Source organism: Salmo salar, chromosome ssa02 (genome assembly GCF_905237065.1).
Source record: "Salmo salar chromosome ssa02, Ssal_v3.1, whole genome shotgun sequence".
Lineage (NCBI taxonomy): Eukaryota > Metazoa > Chordata > Actinopteri > Salmoniformes > Salmonidae > Salmo > Salmo salar.
In genome coordinates, this window is record NC_059443.1 from 73,687,669 (window position 1) to 73,709,064 (window position 21,396).

A 21,396-nucleotide genomic window follows, 5' to 3' on the forward strand; every position below is an offset into this window, starting at 1 on the left:
GCCTTCAATTGGAAGCAGCTGTTCTTCGTTGCTTCTAATTGGAGGCCATATTTAAGTAGGGGTTTTTTGTCACCGTGTTTGTGGGTAGTTGTTCCATGTATAGCTGTGTAGCCTTACAGGACTGTTCTCGTCGTTGTTTGTTATTTTGTTAAGTGTTCATGTTTCTTAAAAAATAAAGAAGAAGATGAGCACTGCACCCGCTGCGTTTTGGTCCACTCACTACGACGATCGTGACATTATGCAACGACTATATTTTTGTTATCTAATTTGTATTAATCTTTAAAAAAGTTTTAAATTTTTCTTCCAATTTGACATTAGAGTATTTTTCTGTAGATTGTTGACAAAAATATATATATACATATATTGTAACACAATTTTTTTTTTATAAATCCAAGGGGATATGAATACATTTGCAAGGCACTGTATGTTGACCATCACTGTTTTTATCATAAGACACAAAACTACTAGATAAGAGACAGCAGAGGTAAGAGACAGCAGCATCTCTCTGATGCTTCTAAAATAACACTTTTTTCAAGAAGAACACGTCCTGTTTTATATTAATGTTTTGGTGTTTGAACAGAATATGAGGAGAGGATTTTATGGATTTCACTTTATTATATATTGTTAAAATCTTGGGAAATCATACATACAACAAAAGTACACACTACAAATGACTAAATGTCCTCAAAGATTGTCCATCACATGTTCATTAGTTGTTGGAAAATCATGAAACAGCATAAAACACAAGCATGAAACAAAAAACATGAATAATCGATTATCTTTCAATTTAACGCACAAACAGCTGAGACAAATTTTCAAATACCCATGAGTGCACTGGAATAAACATACATAAATGTAATTATACAATAAAAATCTCTCAATTGGCTCCTCTATTGTAATAGTTTCAGTAATAATTGTCCTACAGTGCTGAGCCCTCATCCCTTCCCCTGGATTAGGAAGTACAGTAGAAATACAGTAATGAAGTACAGTAGACATACAGTAATGAGGTACATTAGAAATACAGTAATGGGTTACAGTAGAAATACAGTAATGAAGTACAGTAGAAATACTGTAATGAGGTACAGTACAGTATATTACAACATTACTTACAGTGTTAATCATGTGGTGTTTTACACTAAGTCTGACACAAGAGGGAGAACACAGACCAGGGAGGGATGGTAGAGAGAGGATAGAGGGAGAACACAGACCAGGGAGGGAGGGTAGAGGGAGAACACAGACCAGGGAGGGAGGGTAGAGAGAGAACACAGACTAGGGAGGGATGGTAGAGGGAGAACACAGACTAGGGAGGGAGGGTAGAGGGAGAACACAGACTAGGGAGGGAGGGTAGAGGGAGAACACATTTTTTCTGAACAGCCTCCTATGTTATTATCCCTGATCCCTTATATAATTACATGCTAAATAACTGATCATATTAGAAAGTTTTGAATAATCCCTGATGGTTGTCATTATACAGTAATAATCTACTCTACTGTTACTACTTGACATTAAGATGAGGAAGAGATTGGTACTTCACACTGCCACCTCTTTCTCATCTTTACTTACTAAGAATCCATATAAACGTCAACTGCATCTTCAACAAACTCTTTTAAGATTACAGCACCTCCAACTGCCAAGGCTGCTGGTCCTGATAACACCGCTGTGATACCAGTTGCTATCAATCCCACAGCTTTTCCCGATAAATCTATTAACTTTTTCTTATTCATCTCCCACTGTTTCTTAATTTGCTCCTCTACCAGTTTCAGGATCTCCTCCTCCTGTTTCTTCCTCTCCTCCTCTCTCACCTTCTCTTCCAGTTTTCTGATCTCCTCTTCCTGTTTCTTCCTCTCCTCCTCTTGTTTGATTTTCCTCTGGACCTCCTGGTACATTTCATTGGTGTAGTGTTGTCCTCCATTCTTCATCACCATCTCATCTATCTTCTTCAGCAGCTCTGGGACCTGATTGTGGTCATTCTTCTTTTCATTATTGAAGACATGATTTCTGCCCTTAAAGACCTTGACGAGTTTCATAAGCTCGTCACTCTCACTTAGAAAGTCCACAATTGATTTGTCCTTCAGCTGGTCTCCACCGGTGAACAGAAGGATGGTGTAATTTGATGCTTCTTCTCCAAAGTTGTCCTGGATCCACTTCACAGTGTTCCTCTCCTCCTCTGTGAACCTTCCCAGTCTGATCACCAGCAGGAAGGCGTGGGGTCCTGGGACTGACATGTAGATGGCCTTTTCTATTTCACTTTTCATCTCTTCTTTAGACATTGTTGTGTCATAGAGCCCCGGGGTGTCGATGACATCAGTCTTCCTCCCATCCACCACTCCACTCTGTTTCTCACAGTGAGCAGTGACAGACTCAGGGGAGAGGTCTTCTCTAAACACCTTTCTCCCAAGGATGGTGTTTCCTGTTGCACTCTTCCCTGATCCAGTCTTCCCTACTAGAACTATCCTCAGGTCAGAGGGATGCCCTGAATCTGTGAAAACAGACAAGTGCTTGAGTTGATAGTGATTGTCTTGATGAAAGCTAATGAAATGTGTGTATGTGTGTGTATCAGGCATGTGCGCAGATAGGGACCTACCTGTGCAGAGCACATGCCCCTTTGTCCATCCAGTCTCCCTTCTGTGTTGTAATATAATTTTTAAATAAATGTTTCTGTCATTGTTGTTCGGAATCCACTACTGATCACAAGCTGTTGTCAAGTTCATCACCCCCCACCCCGTCCGTAGGTTGCACCTGTTTACCAGTCTGCCCTGTAAGGAGATTGCACCTGCCCAATATGCAAACATGGACGGCTTGAGAGACCTTAACATTTGTTTAACACTTTAAACACTTGATTTAGCCTACATCATCATCATCATCATCATCCATATTCAGTCTGATTGGCTGATAGGAGCAGAGAGAGAGAGGAAGAAAATACTTCAGTCTGATTGTCTTTTCTTCTTCTCTATGCTCCTATCAGACAACGGTAAATTACAATCAGTATAATACATAAAGCTAACCAGCAGATTAACATCAATCACCAACATCAATGATCAGCTGATAGCCCGCCTTCTTTACCCCATATCAATCATGTCTTTAGGAGGCACTGAACTAGTTTGTTTACAATTTGTAATTACATAAATAGGCCTATTTAAACATGTTACATTTACACCACAGTGGCATTTAGTATTTTCTCAATTTCGCCCTTTTTTCATTTTGAGCACCTGGCCCCTGAAAGGTCTGTGCACGGCCCTGGTGTGTATATGTGTACGTGGGGGTGTATACTGTACCTTGGCATTGACCAGTGAAGGCTTGCAGACAGAGTGTCAACAAGAACATCATCTTCAGAGTCCATCCTCTTCCTCGTTCCATCGCTGCTACAGTCGACCAATCAAAAACTATCAGAAACAGACGATGACCTCATTACAAAAAAACTAAGCCCACATAAACTAAATTGGAATTTCTTCTCAGCTATTTCACTTTAAAACAATGTGAACTAAATGGTTTGTGGTGCAATTGTTGTAAAACAAATTACATTCCCTAACAACATAACCAGCATCAGGTAAACATAATGTACTTATATAGGGGGTGTCAAATTACATTCTAAACATGCTTATCATTCTACAGTTGACATTCTGCTACGTGTTAGGACCAGATAGACCAGTTCCTGTGCACCTGGGATGGCAACTCCAGTTCTCTGGGGCCTGATTGGTGTCACACTTTTCCCCCAGCCCTACAGCTAAAACACCTGATTCAACTATTACATTCTAACCTGAAGACCATTGTGCTGCCATCCTGTTAGAAGGTAACAGATCATTTTATTACAATGGTTAAGATGGATTTTCATTGTGTTCCATGGTGTTATTCGCCCCCTAGTGGAGCTTTCTGGTACTTAAAGACTGTACGCAAACAGGAAGTAGAGAATTCGCCCTGCACGCATAGAAGCAGCTAAAAACAACGCTACGGTGCAGGTCTTTCAGTGTAGCTATTTCTTGTCACGCTTCAGCCTCGGAAAATTTGTTTGTAAGTTGGATTCAAGCATTTAGCTAGTGATGATAATCTTGTTATTGATAGAGTTGCTTACATATCAATGTTGGTCGGTTGTATTTACTCACACAAATTGCAATGCTTTTCATGTATGTCGTCAGCTGTATTACTTTGCTCGTGCGTCATGCAAACGAATTGTAAAACATACAATACTGCAGTTTTGTTACTGTTTCTAGTGTAATATGCTTTGTTATTCTACAGAGATGGTTGTACATTATTAGAGTAATGAAAGGAGTTAGCCAATTACCATATGAGTAACAATTAGCTACATGGTTTGGCGTCATGCCAGATGCATGGTACCCTCAGCACGTGTTTTGTATTTTCATGCAACTTCAACTTGAAATGTATAATGTACAGTTACAGTATGTTGATTTGAATTGAATACTAAAGTATTTTCTTTTCTGTATTTTGCAGTTTCACAACATAAACGTTTTCAATATATTCAAAAAAGTCACGCCTTGGGAGTTTTATTGAAGACTTAGTTAGCTATCTGTCTAGTTTTGCATGGGAACGCAATTCAAGGGCAGAATAACCATCATTAGTTGATTATTGGAGCCAGGCGTGTTAGCTGGGGCTAAAGTATGATCGTGGTTCCCTGCACAGGAGTTTCATTGCATCAACCTATGGTTGCATGCCACATCATCAACTGTGCTGTCGGGCACCAGATCGCTATAGCATATGATGTGGATATTTGATATCAGTGGAGGCTGGTGGGAGAAGATATAGGAGAATGGGCTAATTGTAACGGCTGAAATGGAATCATCGGAACGGTGTTAAACACGTTGTTTCCATGTGTTTGATGTGTAGGAACCATTAAATGTATTCTATTCCAGCCATTACAATAAGCCATCCCTCCTACAGCCTCTGGCTGGTATGTAAAATACCTATCCAGCCGTTGTAATATCTGTCATGCATCATCAATGTAGTCAGGCAGGAATGCACTCAAAGTCACCAAACAGGCCCCAGATGAATGGAGATGCCCATCCCTGCTGTACACTGTGGTATAATGACCTGGCACTCAGTGTCAACAAACCTGCAGGTGTCCCTCAGTACCAAGATACCTGCACGTCAGTCCCTCACAGCAACAACCTGCTATAAGGTGTGTTGACTCAAGGTTTGCCCACTTCAATAAGATATAGCAGGGTTACACAACTCGCGGCCCACAGGCTGAATTTGGCCCGCAGGTAGTTTAATTTGGCCCACCAATTTTTATGAGCAAAACATTAAGACTGTAACAACACGAGGAAATCAGCTCCAATACATTTTTAGTTAACCTGTTGAGGGTAGGGGGCAGTATTGACACGGCTGGATAAAAAACGTACCCGATTTAATCTGGTTACTACTCCTGCCCAGTAACTAGAATATGCATATAATTATTGGCTTTGGATAGAAAACACTCCAAAGTTTCTAAAACTGTTTGAATGGTGTCTGTGAGTATAACAGAACTCAAATGGCAGGTCAAAACCTGAGAGATTCCTTTACAGGAAGTGGCCTGTCTGACCATTTATTGTCTTTCTTTGACATCTCTTTCTAAAACTTAGGATCTCTGCGGTAACGTGACACTTCCCACGGCTCCAATAGGCTCTCAAAGCCCGGGAAAAAGCTGAATGTCGTCATTCCAGCCCCAGGCTGAAACACATTATCGCCTTTCTCAAGTGGCCGATCAAGGGACTGTGGGCTTAGGCGCGTGCACTGGCCGCCCCCGTCTTTGTGTTTTTTCCTCTGTTTACCGAAAAGGAGATTCCCGGTTGGAATATTATCGCTTTTTTACGAGATAAATTGCATAAAAATTGATTTTAAACAGCGGTTGACATGCTTCGAAGTACGGTAATGGAATATTTAGAAATTTTTTGTCACGAATTGCGCCATGCTCGTAACCCTGATTTACCATTTCGGATAGTGTCTGGAACGCACGAACAAAACGCCGCTATTTGGATATAACGATGGATTATTTGGGACCAAACCAACATTTGTTATTGAAGTAGCAGTCCTGGGAGTGCATTCTGACGAAGACAACAAAGGTAATAACATTTTTGTTATAGTAAATCTGATTTTGGTGAAGGCTAAACTTGCCGGGTGTCTAAATAGCTAGCCTGTGATGGCTGGGCTATGTACTTAGAATATTGCAAAATGTGCTTTCACCAAAAAGCTATTTTAAAATCGGACATATCGAGTGCATAGAGGAGTTCTGTATCTATAATTCTTAAAATAATTGTTATGCTTTTTGTGAACGTTTATCGTGAGTAATTTAGTAAATTGTTAGCAAATTCCCCGGAAGTTTGCGGGGGGTATGCTAGTTCTGAACGTCACATGCTAATGTAAAAAGCTGATTTTTGATATAAATATGAACTTGATTGAACAAAACATGCATGTATTGTATAACATAATGTCCTAGGGTTGTCATCTGATGAAGATCATCAAAGGTTAGTGCTGCATTTAGCTGTCTTCTGGGTTTTTGTGACATTATATGCTAGCTTGAAAAATGGGTGTCTGATTATTTCTGGCTGGGTACTCTGCTGACATAATCGAATGTTTTGCTTTCGTTGTAAAGCCTTTTTGAAATCGGACAGTGTGGTTAGACTAATGAGAGTCTTGTCTTTAAATAGCTGTAAAATAGTCATATGTTTGAGATATTGAAGTAATAGGATTTTTAAGGTATTTGAAAATCGCGCCACTGGATTACACTGGCTGTTGCGTAGGTGGGACGAATTCGTCCCGCCTAGCCCAGAGAGGTTAAGAAATCTGTTCCCAAGTATTCCCACGCATATTAGAGAGATGTGATCGTAAACAAATGTAAGCAAGTTTTGAAATGATTATGTTTTAGTAAAACATATCTGTTTGGGGTTCTTGTGGTCAATTTGCAGTCTACAAATGATTTGTAATTATGTTCCGGCCCCCCGACCATCCCCTACAAAAAAAAACAATCGGACCGTGGCTGAATCTAGCTGATGATCCCTGCAGTATAGGCTACTTAACCCTTGAACTCTCTTAGGTAAATATCATAGACCCTGACCTGTGCTACACTATCTTGTCCTAGACCCTCTGGTTTCTATTCAATAAAACAAGATAAATGTTTTAGGTAAAAGTGAAAAACATCATTCCCCTTTCATTGTTATACAATATTAAACCACAGGTATAAATACAAATAGATTAATGTGATTGTTGACTTTCCAAGAAACTTGTTTATGTGATTGAATTGTCTTGACATGTCTAGTGATGTCATTGTTTGATTATGTCTGCATCAATGTCAACAAACCTGGTATAAATAAAATGTTTACTCAATATTGTGCTACAGTTATTACAATACATTGTTGTACATTTAATTAGTAAGGTAGATAAGTTGTATACTCACTTTTAGTGTAGTTGCACATATCTGTTAATTGTCCCCTGTTGTGACTGTGAGAGGTGAGGCTATGTGCTGCACCTTATAGTCAGAGTTAAGTTTAATTTCACCTGTAACTAGTCATTTCTAGCCAATGAGAGAAATAATTCACCTCAGGACAGGCAGAGTCTGAATTCTGATTGGGTGTCACTATTATCAACCTCCTCTGACAACTCAACCCTGGATAAGCCACAACTCTGGGTAAAATGAAATGTGTTGGACACAGACATCTTTTTGTGGGAAAAAGGTAAAAAATAAAATAGCTAATAAAACATTTTCAAATATAACTTTGTAGTTGCCTAGCCTGATCTCAGATGTTTGTTCTCTTTCCAACTCCACTGATCACTACATATTGTAATTGTATAGCCTGATCCCAGATCTGTTTGTTCTCTTTCCAACTCCACTGATCACTCCATACTGTAGTTGTCTAGCCTGGTCCCAGATCTGTTTGTTCTCTTTCCAACTCCACTGATCACTACATACTGTAGTTGTCTAGCCTGGTCCCAGATCTGTTTGTTCTCTTTCCAACTCCACTGATCACTACATACTGTAGTTATCTAGCCTGGTCCCAGATCTGTTTGTTCTCTTTTCAACTCCACTGATCACTATCAAGCCATATGATAGCCCAAACAGACTGGCACTCAGGTTAATAGTTGCCTATGTCTTCTAATGTAATTGTTTTAGTCATATTATACTGCTCAGTGGTGAGCCTCCACCTCTGTCCCTGCAGTAAGACTGGATTATCGAACAGGCACGCAGGGCTCAATGTTTTGGGGGTTGGTATTTGAACACGACCTAAGCAATGGAACAATTTGTAGAATTTCAAGAAATTTGCTTTTAAACCACAACAATTTTTACTCAGCCTCATGACAAAATGTTAAGAAAAGCATTGAAAAAGCTGCAAATGTTTCTTTCTGCCCCACTGCAAAATGTGTTGAAATGCAGGATGTAAGCTGTTTTCGTTTTTGAGCGGAGTTGGGGGTGTCGTGGAAATTCTAATCAAAGTTGAGGAGAGACGGTCAATCAGGATATTACTTTAGTCAAAACGTATTAATAACATTGATTACTTATTGCAGTAATGAAGCTGGTCGATGAACCACCCCTAGATGATTCGTTGAGAGCCCAACGAGCAGATTTGAGCCACAGGATTTTATAGTAAAGTACATCCTCCTGAATGTTCATGACTAACAACAGATGTATGGAATGGGTCACAAGGTTAGGATTTGTATGAAAGATACTAATAGATAGTATCTGCTGTAAAGACTGCATGGTGCATGGTGTTTGCAACGCCAGCATGGTGTGTGCAACGCCAAGGTTGTGGGTTCGATTCCCACGGGTGGCCAGAATAAAAAGAAATGTATGTATTCACTACTGTAAGTTGCTCTTTATAAGAGCATCTGCTAAGTGACTAAAATGTAAATGTAAAAAATGGATAACAGGCTTACTGGTCAAATGTACATGAGGGGTACTTCAGAGGTACTCCAGGCAGATCAAAATGTACTTGGTGATACAGTAACCAAAAAAGGTAGAGAACCACTAGCCTACACATACAGACACATTACAACAACATAATTGACTGATCTCATGGCTTGTGTTTTCTTGATAAATACATTTGGATGAAAACAAATATTTTGAAAAACATCAATAGATATATAATGGAACATGTTCATATTTTGTGATATTCTCATTAGGTTCAATGTGAGATAAACAAAAAAATGCAATTAGCAAGATAATTTTTGTAATCAATCTATAACATGCCATGGATTTAAATCCAGCCAGCATGTCAATACAGTGTCATCATTCACCATGATTGTCCTACTAAAGGTTCCACTACTACAGCCTTTCTTAAACCAGTTTGAGCCAGGGACCAGCAAGGCATGGCCTTCTTCCTCTGGGGACCGCTTTGGTAATAAATGATTGAAAATCGCTTTTTTGGCATAAAAAAACACATTTTATTTATTGTATTTTTTACTTTACTCTAAATGAATGAATTATGTATTTACTTGGCTGCCTTCATGGTCTGTCTGTCTGTCTGTCTGTCTGTCTGTCTGTCTGTCTGTCTGTCTGTCTGTGTTGTACTCATGTCTCTCTCTATCCTGTCTTCAAACAATGTAACAATAACTGAATCTTTATAAACAAATAACAATCTTTCATTCTTTCGATATATACAGTGCCTTCGGAAAGTATTCAGACCCCTTTACTTTTTTCGTCATTTTGTTATGTTACAGCCTTAATTGACAATAGTGACCCGTTTCAGGGAACTAGGTGTATGTCGGAGGATCACAACTTTACAGGAGAGCCATTTGAGCGTAAACTTTTTTTAAAGATCAAAATGTTTTTTTTTGCACCGGTTAATATTGTACATAAAAGCCTCTAAGAGAGGTGAGCACTAGAATATCCTCTCTGTCTCCTCACTGTCCGATCCGCTGCTTTGGTTGCTGCTTCACAATATCTTTCACATGACCCATCAATTTAGACAAGTGTGTCTGGGTAAGCGTCATCTAATATTAATAAAATATTTTTATCTGGACACTGTTGACCTAGAATTTTTCCTTTTACCATTTTTTGTCTTAATCTTTACTACACAACCTCACATGTGAATCCTTAAAGAGATGGGTGGGGCTGACTTAAGAGGGTGGGAACATTACTAAATATGTCACGTCCTGACCAGTAATAGGGGTTATTTGTTATTGTAGTTTGGTCAGGACGTGGCAGAGGGTATTTGTTTTATGTGGTTCGGGGTGGTTGTGTGTTTAGTAGGGTGTTTGATTTATTTATTCCGGGTTTTGGGAAATGTTCTATGTTTTTGTATTTCTATGTTTAGTCTAGTCTTTTGTATTTCTATGTTAGTTAATTGGGGTTTGGACTCTCAATTGGAGGCAGGTGTTTTCTATGTTGCCTCTGATTGAGAGTCCTATAAATAGGTATGTGTTTGTTTAGTACTTTGTGGGAGATTGTTCTTGTTTAGCTGTATGTTGCCTGACAAGACTGTCAAGTTCGTTTGTGTTTTTGTATACGTGTTTGTTTTGGTTTTTCCTTCTTTTCCTAAATAAAAGAAGATGAGTATACACTTCCCTGCTGCGTCTTGGTCTCTAACCTACGATAACCGTGACAGAATGGGTGTAGACAAAGGAGAGCTCTCCAGTAAGTTCCAAAACATTCAAAGACCATTTTCTCAAAAGTGAATTTACAAGTTTATCAACTTTCAAAGCAGAATTACTGACACATTGTTCCTGCAGATGCAGTGTATGATATACAATTTTATAGCTCCGAGTCTTTACTTTTATCCAATGAAAAAAACACAGTTTCAAATTTTGCTACATCGAATCAAGGCGGCCGGTCACATATTTTGCTTCATAATACCGATTTGAGCAGGTCGGTCACAATTGATTACATTTTAAAAAATCCTCAGCAATCTACAAACAATACCCCATAATGACAAAGTGAAAACAGGTTTTTAGAATTTGTGCAAATAAAAACAAAACAGAAATACCTTATTTACATAAGTATTCAGACCATTTGCTATGAGACTCAAAATTGAGCTCAGGTACTTCCTGTTTCCATTGATCATCCTTGAGATGTTTCTACAACTTAATTGGAGTCTACCTGTGGTAAATTCATGATTTGGAAAGGCACACAACTGTATATAAGGTCTTACAGTTGACAGTGCATGTCAGAGCAAAAACCAAGACATGCCTCTGATCTGGTGGACTCACTAAACAACACACAGTTTGTTTGTAAATTATGTCTAAGTGTATATCTGTAAATTAAAAACACAAGAAAATATTACTGTCTGGTGTGCTTGATATAAGGAATTTGAAATGATTTATACTTTTACTTTAGATACTTAAGTATATTTGAGCAATTACATTTACTTTTGATACTTTAGAATATTTAAAACCAAATACTTTTAGACTTTTACTCAAGTAGTATTTTACTGGGTGACTTTCACTTTTACTTCAGTCATTTTATATTAAATTATCTTTACTTTGAATCATTAATGACTTGGGTACTTTTTCCACCACTGGTTTTGAAGACATCAGCAGGAACTAGTTCAGCATGTTTCTAAACAAGGAACGAAAATTGTAGGTAACTGACATGATGATAGATTAAAAAATGTCATCCGATTATTCAGGGGTAATTTCAGGTCAGGCTCACAAACATGGTTACCATAGAACAAGACTCTGACCTGGATTCAATCCAAGGTGTATTATAGAGCAGAGCACTAGACAGATGACAATGATATATTTAAAGGCAATTTCCCCGTTGTTCACGGATATCACATTCATGGTTTAATCAAAGTTACAACAGGGAGACACCATCCAGCACAGAAGCAGAGAAAATGTCTATCTGGCCTTCTCTGAGTTCTATCAACAATAACCCCGGAAGCTGGTAGGAAATCCAAATATGGAACTCCATCAGCTGTTACAGAGTTATAAAACGTCAGCTGTTTCAGAATTATAAACATAATCTGTTAGAGTTATAAATGTCATCTCTTATAAACATCAGCTGTTACAGAGTTATAAACATCAGCTGTTATATACATCAGCTGTTACAGAGTTATAAACATCAGCTGTTACAGAGTTATAAACATCAGCTGTTACAAAGTTATAAATGTCATCTCTTGTAAACATCAGCTGTTACAGAGTTATAAACATCAGCTGTTATATAGTTATAAACATCATCTGTTACAGAGTTATAAACATCAGCTGTTACAGAGTTATAAACATCAGCTGTTACAAAGTTATAAATGTCATCTGTTATAAACATCAGCTGTTACAGAGTTATAAAACATCAGCTATTACATAGTTATATATACATCACCCTATGCTACCCACCACTGCGACCTGTACGCTCCTGTTGGCTGGCTCTCGCTTCATACTCGTCGCCAAACCCACTGGCTCCAGGTCATCTACAAGACCCTGCTAGGTAAAGTTCCCCCCTATCTCAGCTCGCTGGTCACCATAGCAGCACCCACCTGTAGCACGCGCTCCAGCAGGTATATCTCTCTGGTCACCCCCAAAGCCAATTCCTACTTCGGCCGCCTCTTCTTTTAGTTTTCTGCTGCCAATGACTGGAACGAACTACAAAAATCTCTAAAACTGGAAACACTTATCTCCCTCACTAGCTTTAAGCACCAGCTGTCAGAGCAGCTCACAGATTACTGTACCTGTACATAGCCCATCTATAATTTAGCCCAAACAACTACCTCTTCCCCTACTGTATTTATTTATTCTGCTCCTTTGCACCCCATTATTTCTATTTCTACTTTGCACTTTCTTCCATTGCAAATCTACCATTCCAGTGTTTTACTTGCTATATTGTATTTACTTTGCGACCATGGCCTTTTTTGCCTTTACCTCCCTTATCTCACCTCATTTGCTCACTTTGTTAAATAGTTCATAACTATTAAATAGTTAAATAATAAATAGTTAATAACATCAGCTGTTATAGAGTTATAAAATGTCAGATGTTATGGTTATAAACATCAGCTGTTACAGAGGTATAAACATCAGCTGTTAAAGAGTTATAAACATCAGCTGTTACAGAGTTATAAACATCAGCTGTTACAGAGTTATAAACATCAGCTGTTACAGAGTTATAAACATCAGCTGTTACAGAGTTATATAACATCAGCTGTTACATAGTTATAAACATCAGCTGTTACAGAGTTATAAACATCAGCTGTTACAGAGTTATAAACAACAGCTGTTAGAGTTATAAACATCAGCTGTTACAGAGTTATATAACATCAGCTGTTACAGAGTTATAAACATCAGCTGTTACAGAGTTATAAACATCAGCTGTTAGAGTTATAAGCATTAGCTGTTACAGAGTTATAAACATCAGCTGTTACAGAGTTATAGACATCAGCTGTTATAAGCATTAGCTGTTACAGAGTTATAAACATCAGCTGTTACAGAGTTATAAACATCAGCTGTTACAGAGTTAAACATCAGCTGTTAGAGTTATAAACATCAGCTCTTACAGTTTTAAACATCAGCTGTTAAAGAGTTATAAAACATCAGCTGTTACACAGATATTAAACAGTATTGAAGCAATCACTATAGTAAAAAGATTATTAGTAATCGATTACATCAAAGAGTAGTTGTAACCTAATCAGATCATCAGACAGTGTCCACAGAACGTTATCAATATAATACATCAGTGAATAATCAGTCCTCGGTTCTTTAACTTGTACCTTCAGTAACTTGCTCTGGTGTCATTCACTATATCAACAGATACGAGAACAAACCATAACAAGTCTGATGACTATAAACCCGCACCTTGAGTGTCACAAATAGAACACTGTATATCATGTGTATTACAGAAACTCTAAATATGCTAAACATTGTGTTGATCACTCTACACTAAATATGAGATTTGGGGAACTTACATTTCCCCATTGGGTTTGTGTTGTGGAAGGTACCTGTGGGGTTTGTACCAAAAGGCACCTAGTACACTTTATAGTGCACTAGGGCCCTGGTGAAGGGAATAGGGTGCCATTTGTGACATATCCCACATGTGCTGATGTGTTTCAGACAGTCCTTCCTATTTAGATAGCTATCTCTTACCACAGGCGGATGAAATGTCTGCTTTGTTCTGAAGTCATGAACATGATGCACTGACTTCCCTCACAGTCCTTCTCATCACGAGGTGTGTTTGGATGGAAAGACGTCCTTCTCATCACGAGGTGTGTTTTGGTGGAATGACGTCCTTCTCATCACGAGGTGTGTTTTGGTGGAATTACGTCCTTCTCATCACGAGATGTGTTTTGATGGAATGACGTCCTTCTCATCACGAGGCGGGCCGGGTGCCTACAGGCTGACCCCGGTCGTCAGTTGAACAGTGTTTCCTCCGACACGTTGGTGAGGCTGGCTTCCTGGTTAAGCGGGCGAGTGTTAAGAAGCGCGGTTTTGTGGGTAATGTTTCACGCATGACTCGACCTTTGCCTCGCGAGCCCATTGGGGAGTTGCAGCGATGAGACAAGATCGAAATTGTGGAGAAATAAGGGGTAAAATACAATCTTCATTGAAATAATTCAACACCAAAGTCCTAATCTGCCCTAGAGGCACCAGGGAATCAAGATGCAAGGAGTTTTGTAGGTTATTCCAACAATGGGGGCAATAAAACTAAAGGAGGATTTACCTAAATTGGTCGAGACCACAGGGACCTCAAGAGTTAACTAATCTTACGAGCGGCTTTGGTAGCTCATTATTTCATACGTTAGCAACAAAGTTAGGTACGTTGGAAGCTTCTGTAGTAGAGCTTTGTAAACAAAAAGGGAGTAATGAAGTGATCTATGGGACTTTAATGTGGACCAGCCAACTTTTTGATACAGGATGTAGTGGTGAGTATTAAAACTGTCAACTGTGAAGGGCACTATGGTAGACGGCATCCAAAGTTTTAAGAGTAGTAGCTGCTGCAATCTGGTAAATGGTGTCACCTTAGTCAAGAACTGTCAGGAAGAACTGTCAGTCTGCTTCCTGCTATTTAGGGAGAGGCAAGATATATTCCTAAAACCGAGGCCCACTTTGCATACAGATTAATAATCCAAGTTTTAACAGATAAACCAATATTATTTTTATTAATAGTAAAGAGAACAGGTTCCAGTACCAGGAAACTAGACTTCACACCATCAGAAATCCCACATTGAGTCCTGTCTGACAGATCATTCTCAAACCACTTTCAAGAAGCCTGATCCAGTCCTATTTCAGTCAACCTTTGAATGAGTGTGATGGTCAACAGTGTCCAAGGCCTTGGAAAGGCAGCGCAATAATGTTTCTGATTAAAGTAATTGAACACATTTAAAACAAACGTAGCAGCTGAAACTGTGCTCTGTCCAGGTCTAAAACCTGATTGGTTCACATTAAGAATAGAGTGGGAAGTTTAAAATGTTCTTAGTTGACAGTTGGCCAGGGATTCAACACTTTGGAAAGGCAAGATAATTTGCAAATTGTATGGTAGTTATCTAAGTCAGAAGGATCTCCTCTGTGTAGGGGGAGGACATACCCTGCTTTACAGATCTTAAGGATATCAGCAGAAACAACTGTAAAGTTATAATGTAATGGTTCTGCGATAAGTGGTGCAGAGAGTAAGAAGGGATTATGTGAATCAGCTATACATTTTTTACTTTCTTACACTCTTTAGCATAGCACTTAGTACATCATAGACATCAAATGGGGAAATGAAGATAAAGTCTGTGAGTCTGTTAGTGCATCGTTATCTACAATGTCATGTGACTAGGGGACTCTCAAATAGAATGATATGCATTTTCAGAGATGATCCTTTCAAATAATTGGCCAGTTTAAGCTAAATGGTTGTTAAAAGTATCACAAATGTAAATGTCGTCTAGTATGGGACCAGAGGCTGTCAAAACCTGCCTCCTTGAACACGATACAGTATACTGCACTATCTCTGCACTAAACAAGGTAAATGTTTTAGGTAAAAGTCAAACCATAATTCTCCTTTCACTGTTCTACAATATTAAAACATGTGCATAAATACAACATATAGCAGAATGTGATTGTTAACAGCTACATGATTTGTTTTGACTTTTTGATGTTAAGTTATGCAATCATATGATTATTTATACATAAATGTTAACAGACCTGGTATCAATAAAATGTCTGCATATTATTGTGCTACAGTTATTCAAAAACTGTAGAGTAGATTGTTGTACAACATTTAATTTGTAAGGTAGTTAAGTTGAATACTCACTTTTAGTGTGGTTTCACAGATCTGTTAATTGTTGTCCCCTGTTGTCACTGACACATCTGAAGCAGTGGGCCTGATGGTTTTGCATAGCCACATGCCCCGGGTGGGTGGAGATTTACCTCAACGACCAATGGAATGGTCTAAAACTCATGCGAAACTAAAGCGCCCAATGTGCTGCACCTTACGTTCTGTTAAGTTTCATTTTCCCTGCAACTAGTCATTTCTAGGCAATGAGAGAGTGTTGCTCGGCAAACATTATTCTACTCAAGACAGGTAGGATCTGAATTCTGATTGGGTGTCGCTTTTTAACCTTGGTTGCTTGCCAGAATCAGATAAAATGAAAGACATAGACTTCTCCTTCTGGGAGAAAAAGGTTACAAAGTAAATAACAAATTAAACTACATTTTCAAATGTAATGTTATACCTGTCTAGCCTGGTCCCAGATCTGGGGCGGCAGCATATCCTAGTGGTTAGAGCATTGGACTAGCAACAAAAAGGTTGCAAATTCAAATCCCGAGCTGACAAGGTAAAAATCTCTTGTTCTGCCCCTGAACAAGGCAGTTAACCCGCTGTTCCTTGGCCATCATTGAAAATAAGAATTTGTTCTTAACTGACTTGCCTAGGTAAAAAAAAGTTAACTTTTTTTTTTTTGTATCCGTTTGTTCTCCTAATACCCATAAATCCCAGCTGTCAAAGACGGAAATGGTTCCTATCATTTATCCACCATTCATTTTTCACATAAAGGACTATAGAAACACTTAAAATGGTAACACTATACTTTACACCCAGCATCATAACACGGTCATAACCATGTGTCGGGTCGCGTAAATTCGAACCTGGTGTTAGGACAAAGAGAAACTCTGGTCTCTAGTACTGTTTCACAGCTGTTTATTAAGCTAAGTAAATAGTGATAAATGCAATGTTCGTATATACGGGTTCACTGTAACACCTCGCAGGGCAAACAGAGAACTGAGTGACACATCCTTTGCTTTTCATTAAATACTCTGAGAAGAGATAGTTCCCGCTCACTGCTGGCCTGTCAGAGGGAGGATGAGCGTGTTAAACTTACTCATCCTATCGTTGGCGTGCAGGCTGGTCCCAGCCTCTAGACGCATCTTTGTTGCCAAGCATAGTTGTCTTCTAGCATATCTTCGTGTGTGTACCCGAGAGTCAGACACCCAAGGACAGTGCCTGTTTTTATGCTACAGTTAGGACAGTTTCTGCTTTTGCGCTACAGCTATCTTCCATTCTACCAGCCCCTCCCATACACCTGTCCTTGAGCGGCCCCACAACCAGGCATTGTGTGTGTGTGTCACGAGTCTACTCAGCCTACACTCCTACTAGCCAGCAATCCTCCAGTTAGTCATGTCTATTATATGTCGCTCAATCTATGTTAATACAATATAAACCTCTTATGTTTAGCATTAGTATTCATAAGTTATGCACCACAACTAATTTTATTATATAGGTTTAAATAGTTGTATTATATTGGTTATGCAAACAAATAGTTGGTTAAACCCTAACAATCCCCCTTTTCACACCTGATAGGTGTGAATACATAAGTTCTTAATATTTCAGGGACATTTTGAGATTCCCCCTTTTGACACCCCCTAGGGTGTCACTCAACACAATTTTAAATTCCCATTTTAATGATTAGCTGATTCATTAAAAAACCCTCAAGTCCTTCCGGCTACACCTCACTTGTACTAGGTTGACTACCAGCCTCCCAGGAACTTCAAACCTTCACATAAGGAAAGACAAATAATACACAGGATAAATTCATAACATATTATTTAAAAAACTTATAAAAAGAAGACCTTCTGCGGCAGTGGCTACACCTAACGTGTGGGACAGACTTTTTGTCCCAGTACTTAAAACCTTCACGTCCACCTGCCACTACATTCAATACATATGAGGACATTTTGGATAAGCTTTATTCAACCACTTCCCCAACAGCAAACCAAGGATCGTCCTCAGACAGACCCGTCTTTTGCTCAGAGGTTGATTCAGTATCCACTGGGGTCACTTCCATCAAAGACATCATTCCGGTTGCTCTGACAACTTCTGTAAGATATTTTCTCAAGCAAAGGATTATACAGGCAACACAACACAACAATAATAAGAACACAAGCACTAGGGTCAGAAATCCAGTAACCACCATAGATGTGTACTTACCAAAAAAGTTGTTCAGCCAATTCCCCTAGTATACCACCTGCTACACCCTTCATTTCAGCAGATAGCTTGTCAAGTCCCAGTAGTGCTTTGGTAATGCTATCATCAGGGCTAGTGTTATTAGGGATAAAAGTACAGCATTGTTCACCAAACGTTTTATACACCCCCCATTATTAGCCAATATCATACCCAACTCCAATCTATTTTGTCTAGCGGTTCTAGTGGTAGCCTCTAGTTGCTCAGCCATACCTGTCAGTGCAGTGCGAGTATAGTTAACAAATCTCTGTTGGTTATAATATATCCTTCTATATTAACACACACACACATCAGTAGAGAACTCAACCCAGCTTTAGGCGGCTGTATTCTTCCACAGTACACATACATTCCTTATCAACCTTGCCACCTGTCTTCTAATCTCCTGCCCACTAGCCGTTCCCAGGCCGTTGTTACTCTCCCTAACTTAGGGAGGCTTCTTCTCCTGTTCCCTTCCCAAGGTCGTCTTATCAACTCTGCCCTGCTCATTCTGGTAACAGTGTCTTACTCACACAGTATTGGAATATAGTTTTTCACCCATTATTATAGCCTTATTTTGAATACATTTCAACAGGTTATAAGGTTTCTGAGTGAAATCATTTAGTCAAACCTTTCATTACATCCATCCGATTGGCTAAATATTTCACATACATTATAACACATCTATTTTTATTGGATTCAGAAATTTCACACAAAATCAAACTAATTCAGGAAACTCTAAAGATGGTCTCATCTTATCATGGGCTCCTCATAATTGAATGAATCCTCCACCAGGCTCGGCGGTAGGTATTTGTCGTCCCACTGATCTGAACTTTGACTCGGTCCGTATATCACCATCTGCTCCGTTATCGATCACTCTAGAGTTCTGGAAATGAAACTTCTCACACAAGGAACCAAACAACAACCACACAACACAAACACACTCATACAGGTGAAAGCAGCCCACACCACAATGATTACAACATTTTTCCAAAGGTACTATCGAACCACCCCTTGAGTGCAGTGTCCACCCCAGAGTTTTCTGCTAACTCCTGAGCAAAATTGTTTAGACCGGCCAGGGCCTTGGTTACTGATCCATCTGGAGCTGTGTTATTAGGAATGTACGTACAGCAATGAACCTAATCATTCTACCTCCACCGCCCTCTTCTGCCAATAACATATCGAGAGTCAGTCTATTTTACCAGGTCATGAGGGAGGTGGCGGATAATTGGTCAGAGAACCTCTTTACTGCATCCCCGGTTTCATTCATGAATCTCTGTTGATTATAAAAGATGTCATTAATCCAATCCACATTTTTATTTATTGTCAACCACCAAAATAATGTAGTGTTAAAGCCTTCACATATTTGATTCATTGCTTTGTATTCATCTGGAACTTCCCTGAGGATGCCAATAGCATCCCTCTAGACAAAGCTACTCCCATCCTGGTCAAAACTCCTCCTGTGCCTACTTTAGCCTCCTATAACTGGCCTCTGATGACTAACTCGAACTGGTTGGACCTATAACCCCAGGGCGCAAGTTAACCACCCTTTGTGGTAATTTATGTTGTATGCGTCCTTTGCTGGTACTAGCCCACCCTACATCAGTTATAGGTGCTGTGAGATTAAGAATTTTCTATTCATCTTTCAAACCTAAGTCAGTCACATTTAACGATTACTTTCCATCCTTTAAAATCATCTAAGTTCTCGGTGCCATTCTTGTATCTATAACACTGGTACTCATCAGGAGTTTAGGTGAACCGAGGTGGGTTGGCTGAGTCCTTCAATCTGGCCAACCCCAATTCCTGTACAGTTGTCTGCTTCCACAGGAAATTGTTTAATGTTTACCTTAAATTCTACATCTTGATCTTCTTTGATTCCTTATTCTGTATGTCACTCATCAGTGTATTATATAGTTTATCTTTTACTTCTTCTCAATGACAACGGTATCGTATGATTAGTACCGGAAGGTGGTGGATCTGAATGTATCAGAAAGGTTACCAAAACTATGATGCAGCTCAGAGTCTCTACTCTTCCCAAAAACCGCCAACCCTCTCCTGCCCTTAGTCGCTCTGCTAGGTACCACCCCATACTCACACCTCTAGGAGCACACACAGTGATGAACAGTCGGGATAGGAAATCTTCGTTAACCTGTTAGGGCTAGGGGGCAGTATTTGCACGGCTGGATAAAAAAATTTACCCGATTTAATCTGGTTACTAATCCTACCCAGTAACTAGAATATGCATATACTTATTATATATGGATAGAAAACACCCTAAAGTTTCTAAAACTGTTTGAATGGTGTCTGTGAGTATAACAGAACTCATTTGGCAGGCAAAACCCTGAGACAGATTCTGACAGGAAGTGGATATCTGATGTGTTGTATTACCTTTAAACCTATGCCATTGAAAAACACAGGGGCTGAGGAATATTTTGGCACTTCCTATTGCTTCCACTAGATGTCACCAGCCTTTACAAAGTGTTTTGAGTCTTCTGGAGGGAGATCTGACCGAACAAGAGCCATGGAACGATGATGTCCCATTAGACACCTGGCGCGCGAGTTCATGTTGGGTACCCTCGTTCCAATACGTTATAAAAGAGAATGCATTCGTCCACCTTGAATATTATTCATGTTCTGGTTAAAAAAGGCCCTAATGATTTATGCTATACAACGTTTGACATGTTTGAACGAACGTAAATATATTTTTTCCCCTCGTTCATGAAGAGAAGTCCGGCGGGCTTAGATCATGTGCTAACAAGACGGAGATTTTTGGACATAAATGATGAGCTTTTTTGAACAAAACTACATTCGTTATGGACCTGTGATACCTGGAAGTGACATCTGATGAAGAGAATCAAAGGTAATGGATTATTTACATAGTATTTTCGATTTTCGATCTCCCCAACATGGCGGCTAGTCTGTATCGCAACGCGTATTTTTCTGGGCGCAGTGCTCAGATTATTGCAAAGTGTGATTTCCCAGTAAGGTTATTTTTAAATCTGGCAAGTTGATTGCGTTCAAGAGATGTAAATCTATAATTCTTTAAATGACAATATAATATTTTACCAATGTTTTCTAAT

The 21,396-nt window shown here is 39.2% G+C and overlaps 1 protein-coding gene across 2 annotated transcripts; it reads right to left on the reverse strand.

Annotated features, from left to right (window-relative positions):
• Window positions 1-595: 595 nt before the first annotated feature.
• LOC106592730 (GTPase IMAP family member 7) lies at window positions 596-16,375 on the reverse strand. 2 transcript variants are annotated; one of them, XM_045709885.1, is made up of 4 exons: window positions 16,136-16,375; window positions 3,276-3,383; window positions 2,585-2,625; window positions 596-2,479 (listed from the first exon to the last, which is right to left on the reverse strand). In XM_045709885.1, exons 2-4 carry the CDS (start codon window positions 3,338-3,340, stop codon window positions 1,563-1,565), a joined length of 1,023 nt encoding a protein of 340 aa, XP_045565841.1. In that variant the 5' UTR covers window positions 3,341-3,383; window positions 16,136-16,375; the 3' UTR covers window positions 596-1,562. The 2 variants fall into 2 exon arrangements, with proteins under 2 accessions (XP_045565841.1, XP_045565842.1); XM_045709886.1 differs by lacking the exon at window positions 2,585-2,625 and having other exon boundaries at window positions 16,136-16,350.
• Window positions 16,376-21,396: the final 5,021 nt, after the last annotated feature.

Coding starts and splice junctions, on each gene's coding strand:
- LOC106592730 (XM_045709885.1), bottom strand. CDS start 3,340: ATGGACTCTGAAGATGATGTTCTTGTTGACACTCTGTCTGCAAGCCTT. Junction 2,626..3,275: donor CTTCACTGGTCAATGCCAAG/GTACAGTATACA, acceptor ATTACAACACAG/AAGGGAGACTGGATGGACAA. Junction 2,480..2,584: donor GGGGCATGTGCTCTGCACAG/GTAGGTCCCTAT, acceptor CTGTTTTCACAG/ATTCAGGGCATCCCTCTGAC.